Raw genomic sequence first — 12,448 nt, forward strand, 5'->3', positions numbered from 1 at the left:
ACAACTTTTCTGTGTTCCATTTCAAACAAAGCTAAAAGCAAAGATTTGAATTGAAATTGGATAGTTTGTGATTGCTCAGTAGGCCAGGCAGGGGTTGAAATAGATTTGGAAACTAAATTACGTATTTTTAACTCAGCAGCACAGCTTGCGATAGGGAAATAAAAGGAACTGAAATGGTTTCCTTTTTTTTTTACATCCCTCCAGGATCTCCTCTCCCTTGTCTCCTACATTCTCCCACTGGAGAAGAAAGGGGGAAACGGTGAAAAGAGAGGGAAGGAGGCATGGTGAGAGAAGCTGATTTGGGACTGCTGAGGGATGTAGTCCTTTCAACCTCTGACACATCAGTTGCTATCATCCTGAAGTAGCTTGCACCTGTTTAGACATAGCACAAAAGAGCCAGAAAATAATCCTGTAGCCCGTGTTTACTTTCAACACTGTTACATGCTGTCTTAAAAGTGCATAGCTAAGGTATTTACTAACTACCAGGAAATGTTTTAGGAAACTTGCCTTTACTCATTTTTCATTTATTGAAGGGTTGCACAGCCTTTCATGCATCTCAGTCTTCTGAGGCATATGATCTAGAATATTAAATGTTTCAAATACAGATCGTTGCCTCTGAATCATCTTCCACAACCTCTATGAAATGGAATGAGGAATTTTAGCAATTTTGTGAAGTTGCTTACTAACATAGCAGGACTTCACATTAGTGACTTCACATTTGTTTACTCATTACACCGACACAAAGAGATAAGTGGGGCAGGCATCATCCCTCTGTTAGAAAAGAGGCTGAGAAAAGTTTCAGAGAATTCCCCACCAATTTTATAGCTACTCCTTGGTAAGGTCACAACTCACACCCTCATGTTTAAAACCTTAGTTAGGCAGCCAGTCTATTGCTATATCCACTTCTGAGGCATTCTTGCATCCCCCTATTTATCAAGGGTCAAATTTCTTGAACATGCTTTCTTGTTACTAAATTAAGTAGGTATTTAAAATAAGCAAAACCACATTTTCTCTAAAGGAGTGAAATGAGAACTTTTGTTCTAAAGCTTTAATAACTTTTCAAATAGTAAAGAAAACAGAGAATATTACATGCATTTGGGTTAAGCTGGAATATTTTTCTCATAAAATCAAATTGTGTTTACAACGTTTTTAAACGATCCATGTATCTCCATTGAAAAGTTAAGGTGTCATGTGGTAGTCTTATTAATTAAATGTCAATAGAGAAATCGTTTTAAAAATACATAGATGAAAAGAGTGCTTCTCGGCAATGTAAAGCTTCATTCGCTTCCAATTTGTCCCATTCTTGCATTAATTCATTTTGTGAAATCAGTCTGTATTGAAAGACTACTATATGTCAGGAACAATGTAAGGTTGTGAAGTTATCATTGTGATCTGACGTGAGCCCTCACACACTTTATAGCTAAGCATTATAGAGAGATGAAAATAACAAAGAAATAATAAAATAATTAAATGAAAATGCTATGGGATAATCTAATAGCATGCTAAAAGGGAGAAAAAATTGGGTGAGGGATCTATTTCAGATTTGGTGTTCATGGAAGTCTTTTAAGCTAAGACCTAAAGGTGTCAGGCATGAAAATAGTATAAGTACTTTTCAGAGGGAACAAAAAAATTAAGTGCAAAGGTCTAAATCATCAGTTAGTGTGATGTAGACCATGAGAGGAGTCCAGTGTGCCTGTAGCCAGAAAGCAAGAAGAATCTCATAGGATTAGGCTGGGATGGTAAACAGAGGGCAGGTCTTGTAGAGTCTTTGGGGACCCTGTGAAAGAGCTTATATTGTTCTCTTAGTGAACCATATAAGCAGCTGGAGTTGTCTTTTCTTTCTTTTTTTATTGCATTTTAGGTTTTGGGATACATGTGCAGAACGTGCAACTGGAGTTTTCTAAGAGGAAAGAATGACATGGTTTGACTTAGAGTGAAAAATGCTTCATCTTGTCTGCATAAAGGAAGGCTTAGAAAAGGAAATAGGGCAATTGGAAACAGGGAGACCAATGAAGCTTTGTTTTACTTTTACTTTAGTTCTCTTAAGTTGATGGTTGCTTGGAATAAGGTGGCAGATGTAGTAAAGATGAATACACGTAAGTGAGTTTTTTGGAGGTTTAATTCAACAAAGAATTGGCAATTGACTTGATATGAAAGTTAAAAAAAGAGAGAAAAGTAAAAAATGACTTCTCAATTCTATTTTGAGAAACTGGGCAAGATTGGTGTTATTTAAAGTTGGGGAGGACTGCACGATTTCCTGCCCTCATAAGTTCACACTGTGGAAGAGATAGAAAATAAGTAACAGAAATAAGTAAAATATAGTGTGCCAAATGTTGGTTAACAGCTATAGAGTAATGTAAAGCAGGGGAGGGGGGTGCAATTTTAAGTGGAATAATTAGGGGAGACCTTATTAAGAAAGTGCTATTTGAACACTGAACATAATTAGGTAAAAAGATAGCCACATTAGGGGTGGGGTCTTCTAATGAATGAGAAGGAACTCTAAGTGCAAACATATTAAGCAGGGAAGTCAGGGTCCCTGTAGTGAAGCTTAGCAGGGCTGAGGGGCAAGAAGGGACCAGTGTGATAAGAGGACAAGGTTGTGTACAGCTTTGCAGGCTGATTAGGACTGTGCTTTTACTATGAGTCAGATCAAAAGTGACTGGAAAGATTTTAGCAGGGACAAGGCCTGAACTAATTTTAAAAGGCTCTTGTGTTTAGAACAGGCAGTCAGAGGCAAGGGCAGATGCAGAGAGCTTTTCCATAATAAACCAGGCAAGAAATGATGGATACTTTGACCAAGCTGGTAGCAGAGAAGTTTGCAAATTTATAAGAAATGGTTGGCTTCAGGATATTTTGAAATTAAAGTCAACTGACGACAGCTAGAACGTGGGATGTGAGAGAAAGGGAGGTGTCAAAGCTGATTCTAAAGTTTTTGACTTGAACACCTAGAAAAATTGAGTAGTCAAGACTGTGGTAGAAGCAGACCAGAGACATAGATGAGCAATTTGTATGCAGGTATGGTTACCTGTGAGATGTCTATCACACATATCAACTGGAGATGAGCCTGAAATTCAGGGATGATGAGTACGTCAATATACATGGTATTTAAAGCCAGAAATCTAAAAAGATTACGGGATAAAGTTTGATAGAGAAAAGGTATAAATATTGAATTTTGATGTCTCCAATGTTAGGAGGTGGCTCCAGACAGGAGAGGCAGAATCTCTGACCCAAGGAAACTTAAAAGGAGTGGCTTGTGAAGTAACAGGAAAACCAAGGGAGTGTGTGTAAAAGTAAGATAAAATGATAAGGGGAGAAAAAAGAAAGAAAGGAGGAGGGATTGATTAAGTCAGATGTTCCTGACAGATCAAGAAAGATAAGAACTTAAAATTTACCACTGGATTTAGCAATATCTGTATCTTCAGTGATTTGACTGTTTAGTTGGAGCAGTTTTGTTGGTATGATGGGTGTGAAAGACTGAGTTCATTCAAGAAAGAATGAAACAATTTTTCTGAGCATTTGTACAAGGATGCAGAGAAATGTGATGGTAGCAGAAAGGAGGTAGGAAATGGGAGAAGGAAAAATACTTTTAAAGTTGATGGAAACAATGCTGTATATAGGGAAAAATTCATGGTACTGACAAAAGAAAGTGGATGCTAGGCATGAAAAGCAAATTGTTGAGATAGATGATGGAGTGAATAGGAAGAATTAGAGAAGAGAAAGAGGCCTTTCTTTTTTCACGATTAGACCATAACATGTTTTTTTACTACTGGGAATAATCTAGTAGAGGATATTTAATATTAGACTGGAGGGCAGGGATAGCTGAAAGAAAGGTATCTTTGAGAAAACAAGAGAAATTCGAATTCAGAGTGCAACTTTACTTTCTTAAGTTCTTGCCTAACAACAACAACAAAAAGATATACAATATGCTGGTGTTATATTTACATTTTCTTTAGGGTTAGGCTATATCCATTGCGTTCAGTGTTTCCCAAAATAAATACTGTAAAATCTAGATGATAGGATATTAGAAAAGTGGTAGATATTTGGGTAATACTTCACTGAGTTGTTAGATTTCTTTTAGATGAGAAAATACATCTGATTGCATTTGTATATATCATTAAACATCACTGCCTTATGCTCTAAGCTTTTCTTATATATTTATTCTATAAGCCACAGGTACACAGATTTGAAGCCTGAATTAGTAGTTCTTGGTTTATGACACACTGTCATTATTGGTCCATACATAATCTTCTTTTTATATATCCTTTCATCTGTTCAATCATTTATTAAACCAAAATAAACATACCAGTTAACCCACAAACTAGCACAAAGTGTAGAACTTGGACAATTTTTATTCTGCTACATGGTCTCCCCCATCCTATCCTCCTGTCTTACTTGCCTAAAGTAACCATGATTTTAATTCATTTTAAAATTAGTTCTTAGATTTCCTTTGAATGCCATTTTAGATGTACTATATTTTAAAAGTAATTTAAAATATTTAATTGCTTTGAATTTGCTATATATAATCTTTTGATGCTTGTAACGTGATTACATATTGCTAAAAATCATTCTTATTGTTGCATGTTGCAGTAGATCATTCATTTTGACTGCTGTGTGATATTCCCATTGCATAGAAACCAGCTTATTCATCTGCTCTGTTGGCAGTAGGCTTTTTGCTTGTTTCCAAGACTGTGGTGCTGTGAATATCCTGGCCCAAATTTCCTGCTGTAAATGTGCAAGAGTTTCTTTTGCATATATATCAAGGAATGGATTTTTCTGGATCTTAGTGTAAGTGGGAGTTGACAAGATAATGCCAAACTATTTTTCATGATGAGTTTACAAAATCAACTCCCATTTACAGTTTACAATGAACATGACATTCAGGATCCAGATACCCTCTTTAACACAAGATACATCACATATATATCTTGAAATGGTATTTCTTAAAATGGCATTTTATTGTGAAATGATTTGAATTTTTCTGATTCTGTGTTCTAACGTGGTTGAATATCTTTTCCAATCTCTATTGGCTACAAGAATTTTCTTTCAGTGAATTACTTGCTTTCTTTGCTTGCTCATATTTATTGTTGTTGTTCTTCCTACTTTTCTTGTTTATTTGATGGCTTTAATTATTGGCAAAGTAGACCAGGATTGATAGAAGGATTATATGACATGGGAGGCCCTAATTCTTAATGTCTTCTAACAGAAAGAAACTTCTAGAACTTTATAGTGTTTTCTGCTCTATCAGTGATATCAATGGCTATCTCTTGTCTTTGTTTAATATTCAAGGAGGCTTGTATTTGTCTATTTTGTAAATGACTATGAAAAAGAGATTTCTTTATGCATTTCACTTAGGATTCCTTGTTGTTGTATTGCTTAAATACTTCAAGTGTCTTCATCTTTGGAGATATGTCACTAGTATTTTGTAAGTTCATAGTGGATACGTGATGTAGGTGGCTGGAAAATTATAAATGTTTCCTCAAGTGCATGGCTTGAAAGGCAATATGGAAAATGCCGATGGACTAGTTTCAAGATCAGCAAACACTGTAGGTCTTTCTGATGATGTAACAGCAAATTAGACATCATTATTGGAGATGAAATTTTATCTTCAGCATAGCTGTACTGCAAAAGTAAAGTAAACTGGGAGGTCATCTGATTCATTGTTAATTGCCTTCTCACTTTCCCAGCAAGTTACACTCAATAATTAGATGGGAGTATTTCCCTGAATTTGATCTTGCTGGTCTTGGCTTTCTTTCACAAAAAAACTGTTAAATCATATTGTTTACCTTACAGACTGTCAACCATATTTTAGGGATTAAAAAATATTTCCCTATTACCAACAAAGTAGAATTTTTAAATAAAATATGCCTTTAATGTTGCACAAATGCATATCAAATTATGGGAAGAAATCCCCCTCCAAGCTCAAAATTATCTGGTTTCCATGTAATCATACTCTTAGTAAGGTTGCTTTGAACATCCTAAACTGTCTTATTAGAGGAGATGTCTCTAATAGTTATTCTTAATTACATAGTGACTATTTTTCATTGACAACTGATTTATCAGAAGCCCATTACATTTAACACCTGTGATTGGTTCTGCCAGAGGATACAAATACAAAATAAGATACAGTTTCTGCTTTAAATGGGAAATATTTTTAGTTTAACGGATGTGGAAAGTAATTCTGTTAATTTTTCCTTTTGATGGGTGTTCAAACCACTACTGGGATAATATTAGGAACATGACAAAATACAGTTATTCAACACCCAATATGTGCAAGACATTGTGCTAGTTTGGGACTTCAAAAAGGATTAAGATTTTGCCTTTGCTGTTACAGCTAGAAAGACCCAGGCAGGATGTAATAAGAATGATAGTAAACGTGTGAAAAGTACTGTGAGAAAATGCTTCAGAAACTAATGAATGAAGCAGAAAATGAAGACATAGTATATTATGTTATATTATAGATATGAAGTTACATATTTGCCTAAGTAATTATTGATTTATTATTGGCGATATAATATAGTGTAGTAAAGCTAGCACATGCTTTAGAGATCAATACAAGGGGATTAGAATCCTGGCTCTGGCATACACTACTGAATCTCTGTGAACTCAGTTTCCAAATACATAACATTCTCATGAAGATAGTGCCTTTGGAGGGTGTCATGAGGATTCAGTGAAATAGTATATGGGAAGATTCTAGTAGCCGACCTGGCACATAATTGATCTTTGCAAAATACCCACACCCTGTGAGCATATCTGCTCCTCAATCTGTCCACTCTTCATTCCCACTGCCACATCCCTAGTCCACGGTGTTATCACCACCTCTCAACTTCACTAGTACAGCAGCCTCTTAGAAGAGCCCTTCTTCTATTTGTACTTCCCTGTAATGTATTGTCAATGCCATTGTCACAATGAGTTTGTAAAAAATGTAATCCAATCATATAAATTCCCTTACTTCAAACTCCCAGTGGCTTCCCAGTAATGGGATACAAATTCGAAATGATGGGATGGCAATCAAACTTCTTACCACAACCTATAAGCAAAGACAGAGATAGACTGAATTCAGAAGAAGAGAGATCCAGGAAAGAACACAGGAAAAATGATTAACTTTTGGGTTCTCTAAGGCTGCCACAACAAAGTACCACAGACTGGGCGGCTTACACAATAGGAAATTAATTTTCCACAGTTCTGGAGGTATCAAAGTGTAGACAAAATTGGGTTCTTCCAAGTCCTCTTTCCTTGGCTTATAGATGGCCATCTTCTCCCCATCTTCGCCTGGTCTCCACTATGTGTCTGTGTGTGTCTGTGTCCGAATCTACACTTCTGATATGGTCACTATTGGATTGGGGCCCACCCTAGTGACCTCATTTTCACTTAAGTATCTCTAAAAATTATATCTCCAAATATGGTAATATCATGAGGTTCTAAGAATTAGATCTTCATCATAGGAATTTGGAGGGAATACAGTTTAGCTCATAACAATATGCTCTATAGCTCTCCATCTTTTGCTGATATTTCTACAACTTATTTTCCATGTAGTTTTAACAACAGTCACCATAACATGTATTATAAATGTGTTGCTTAAAAGATGCCACTTTTTAGAATATGGTTTCAAGAGTAAGTTTTCTAACCACCATACCCTGGTTTTTATTCTATCACTGTGGCTTTCATTTCTCATCATTCTGTTCCTCCCTTGCTTTGCTTCAGCCCATTGGCCTCTTTTCTAGTCCTTGAATGCATTCAGCCCTTTTCCTGTCTTTGATCTTGTCCTTTTGCAGTTCTCTCTGCCTGGAATCCAATTTTCCAAACTCTTGCAATGGCTCATGCTCGTTCTCCAAGTTTGAGTTTAAAAGTCACTGCTTTGAAGAAGCAGCTGTGACTGCAAATCAAGAATGGCCTTCCCAGTCTCTCACTGTCTTACCATTCTGCATTTTGCCTCTTAGAAATGGTAGCATTCTGTCATTTAGTTTATCTTTTTACTACTGTACTCTGATTGCCCAAATGTCATGTTAGCTCTTTGAGGCAGGGAATTCCTGAGTCTTGTTTACGAATGTAGCATCAGAGCCTAGCAGGTAACCTGATACACAACTGGCACTCATTCAATAAACACTTATTGAATTAATGTCTGAATGAAATCCCTTTACCAATCAAATGCTTTTAGGATCTCACTCAGTCTCAAAGATCCATAGGAACATATGAGGTAAATACTGAATAATGAATGTCATAAATAGTAATGTTATAATTTTGAACACAAAACATTATTCAAGAATCACTGAGAAAGTAACATGTTATGCAAGAATTGGAAAATGCTCATTATTATCATGGAATCATTGTAACTATGGAACTACAAGAATTAGCATACATCCCCACACTTTAAAATAAATTTATAAAGAAAAAATATCATTGGCCTAATTCTTCTCTCTCCTAGACTCCTTACTCCCTTGAAATACCTATGATGTTAATATTTTACAGCACATGGCTTTGTAAATACTATTCTAGAAAAACAGGTGAACACTGTAAAATAGAGTAAAGTGAAGAGCCTCATCTAGGAACTTGTTAGACATGCAAATTGTGAGGCTGGACCTTATGCCTACTACTAAATCAACAATTCAGGGTGTTGAGTTCAGCAATCTGTGTTTAACAAGCCCAAGTGATTCTGATATTCATATATATATATATATATATGTGTGTGTGTGTGTGTGTGTATATATGTATATATATACATATATGTTTGTGTGTATACATATACATTTATATGTATATATATACATATGTTTGTGTGTATACATATACATTTATATGTATATATGTGCACATATACATATATACCCATGCTATTAGTTGTTTAATACTATTAGTAGTTAAGGTTTGAGAACCACTTCCATAAACAGATCTTCAAAGTAACTTTTGATTTCTCAAGTATCTTGTCGAATAGACTAGTTGTCAGGACATAATTGACCTCAATTATTCTGAGTAACATATCCCCACTTGTCCTGACTTGCAACGACATAGTATTTCTGGTTTTAATACTCTTGCAATAGTCCTTAAGAAACTAACAGTGATTTATTTCACTGTTGAACCTATTTGAGTGAAATTGCTATCTTCTAGGGTTCAGCACACATTACCTGCTTCCTGGGTTACCTAACTATTCCTGGAACAGTTTCACTTTAATGAGTTTATTACTACCATGTTTTGTTGTTGTTGTTGTCTCCAATTTTCCATTCAAATAAAAATTTAATTAACTTTTCTGCTTTCTATAGATGTAGTCTTGAAAAAATTAAATCTCATGGGAGATCAGCCTGATCCAGACTTTTTCTTGCACTGTACTGCCTGAGGCTCTATTTTTCTTAGGATACTTACTCAATAAAGAATTTCCTCATTCTCCCTAGAGCTATCTTTCTTTGTGTGGATCAATCTTCATTCTTTAGAAGAAGAAATACTCAGATTTATTTTTATGAGGATAACTTTAGAACTAGAGCATTAAGTGATACCAATTTCTCTTTGCCTTTTTTTTGGCCATAAATCATATTTCCCAGCCAGAATCCTTCATCTTGATAGCAGATGTTGTTCTTCCCAGTTACAGAATATCTAGCCTCTGTCTATACAGCGTTATAAATGATTGTTTAAGGAAATTATGTTCAAGGGTCAACAATATTTATATTTTTGTTAGTAATAAAATGCTATATTATCCATAATGATGACTATTGTCATCATTGAGCACATTATGTTCTAGAGATTGGGACAAATGGTTACAAGTATTATCTCAATTAATACTCCTTAAAATCTTTACCTATGAGGATACCTGACTTGACGATCATATTACTAGAACATGTTAGAACCAAATTTGAACTCCAAACTTCTGATTTTACGCATCATGCTAAACTCAAATTGTGCTAAACCCAGATTGTATTCCCTTGCCTAAAATCTGTGTCAGCCATATTGTCACTATGTTCCCACGTTTCTCTTCTGCCAAAACACCTATGTGCTTCTTCACAAATCAGTCTTATTTAGATACAGGGAAGAGTCTCATTAGTAGTCATTTTCAGAAGGAAAGGGAACCTCACATGGAATGCATACTTTCATAAGAGAGTCGTTGTGTTGAGCATCTTATTTCAGCAATTTCATTTGATTTCTAGCAAGTTCTTGCCTGATGGTTGTGGTCGCTACTATTGAGGAGTTAAGTAACTTGCACAAGATCGTACAGCTAGTAGGTAGCAGAACATAAATAGCTGTTACTCATAGGAAAGCTTTTCTTTGATCCCAATCACCAGTGGATGATGTGCCTGTTGATAAAGGTGACATGAATCATTTTTAAAATTATTTACCAGTATCCTCAACTCTCCAAGGATGCATTCTGTATAGACATTATGGTTTTTGTCTTCTTCACTCCTGTGGCCACATTTCCCTTTTTTAACAGCTCAGTTCTTTATAAAGGCCAATCAGATGATGGACTATAAAATATCACAAAGGTTAAAAGCTTTTGTGTCTCAGCATTGCCTGTTGTAACAGTGCCCAGGGGTAATGTATCGTTGAAGAAACAAGTTTCCTGGTAAGTAATTGGGGTTTCTTTTTGCCTGTAGGAAAACACTGATTTCTGGTTTTGTTGTGTTTTGGTCTACATTTTTTTGTAGAGATATATTATCTCACTGAAAATTTAAGATGCTTATAAAAACATGATATGTCATATCTGTATTTACTCTGTAATTATCTAACCATCCCAGTCTGTAAAATAGGTAATTATTCTTCACACTTATTTACTTCATACCTGCTAGGTCCAGTTACAGAAGTGAAAACTGACATATATGTCACCAGCTTTGGACCTGTTTCTGATGTTGAAATGGTAGGTATTTGGAAGTTTAATGTAACTTTGAGGCTTGAAGAAAACATGTAGAAAAGAGGGTAATTAATATTTATTTCATGTCAATCACACAAAACTAGAAAGCCAAAGAATACCTAATTAAACTTAAGAATGCGTAAAGAGTAAGACATTGAATTTCGTTCAATTTGCATTTCAGCTGTAACATTTGAGTATTTGTTGATTTAGGGTCATTCCAAACAAAGGGAAGAACCTTCCTACTACTGGTCCCTATGTCGCAACCTGGTGTTCAGCCTTTTTGCTTTTTTTTTTTTTGAGATGGAGTTGCACTTTTGTTGCCCAGGCTGTAGTGCAATGGCACAATGATCTTGGCTTACTGCAACTTCTCCCTCCCAGGTTTAAGTGAGCCTTCTGCCTCAACCTCCATGTAGCTGTAGCCGGGATTACAGGCGTGTACCACCACATGTGCTTAATTTAGAATTTTTAGTAGAGATAATGTATCATCATGTTGGTCAGCTTGGTCGCGAACACCTGACCTCATGTTATCCATTCACCTCAGCCTCCCAAAATGCTGGGATTACAGGCATGAGCCACAGTACCCTGATGTTTTTTCTTTAGGAAACTATTGAGGAGGAGAAAATTAGTGGTGATCATTAGCTTCAGTATGAACTAGTTGTGTACACTATTTTGTAGTTTTCATTGTATTTAGTATTTCATGTTGGTCTAGTTGCTTGCTGCCTATCTCAGTCCTTCTCCTTCCTTCTCACTCATGTTTAAGAGTTTAGAATACCAAGCACTTGTCAGGAAGAATTCATCCATACAGTTGTGCTACCTTATAGTAAATATATTTAGTTTGCATGACAAAAAAAGCCACCTTAGTTTGTTCCTTGATCCAAACTCCTAGTAATTTGAAACTCTTTGGTTATTTGACTAAACTTTGTGAAAATAAAATATGTTTTACATGTATTACTTTGTCTTTAAAATGCATACAATTACATGATTAATTATGCATAATATTTTTTACACATCAACTGATTTTTTTATCTAGTCTAAATTAAAACACAACTGTAGCTACCTGGTACTGGCAGTTTTCTTAAATTATAGCAAATTTATTCTTAAATGATTCCTATGTGTGGTAATTTATTTATCTTATGAATGTAGAAGATGAAGGCATCAAGATAGATAAAAGGTACTCTAAATTTTTTTTGCTCCATTGATTTACGATCATTTCTGCTCCTATTAATTTTATTTGAAATGGTCTTTTTAATGAGCATGAGGGAAGACAGAATTTAATGCTTATTTTAACAAACTTACATGTAGTCATTTGTGACTTAAATATGTTCCAAACTAATTGCTCTAGGAATACACAATGGATGTGTTCTTCAGACAGACATGGATTGACAAAAGACTAAAATATGATGGCCCCATTGAAATTTTGAGATTGAACAATATGATGGTAACAAAAGTATGGACCCCTGATACTTTCTTCAGGAATGGAAAGAAATCTGTTTCACATAATATGACAGCTCCAAATAAGCTCTTTAGAATTATGAGAAATGGTACTATTTTATACACAATGAGGTAATCATTTTTTTCTTTTTACTTCTTCCCTTCCCTTTTAATTTTTTCCCTTCCTTC

General features: G+C 35.2%; 1 protein-coding gene across 4 annotated transcripts in view; it reads left to right on the forward strand.

Moving 5' to 3' along the window:
• The window catches only part of GABRA4 (gamma-aminobutyric acid type A receptor subunit alpha4), a 77,905-nt gene that overhangs the window by 3,799 nt on the left and 61,658 nt on the right, over window positions 1-12,448 (forward strand). For all 4 annotated transcript variants that reach the window (XM_002745875.6, XM_008993404.5, XM_017970584.4 and 1 more), the window contains exons 3-4: window positions 10,767-10,834; window positions 12,171-12,391. In XM_002745875.6, coding sequence (XP_002745921.1) covers window positions 10,767-10,834; window positions 12,171-12,391 — 289 coding nt within the window. The remainder of the gene's footprint in view (window positions 1-10,766; window positions 10,835-12,170; window positions 12,392-12,448) is intronic.

The sequence above is a fragment of the Callithrix jacchus genome, chromosome 3, assembly GCF_049354715.1.
Source record: "Callithrix jacchus isolate 240 chromosome 3, calJac240_pri, whole genome shotgun sequence".
Taxonomy (NCBI): domain Eukaryota; kingdom Metazoa; phylum Chordata; class Mammalia; order Primates; family Cebidae; genus Callithrix; species Callithrix jacchus.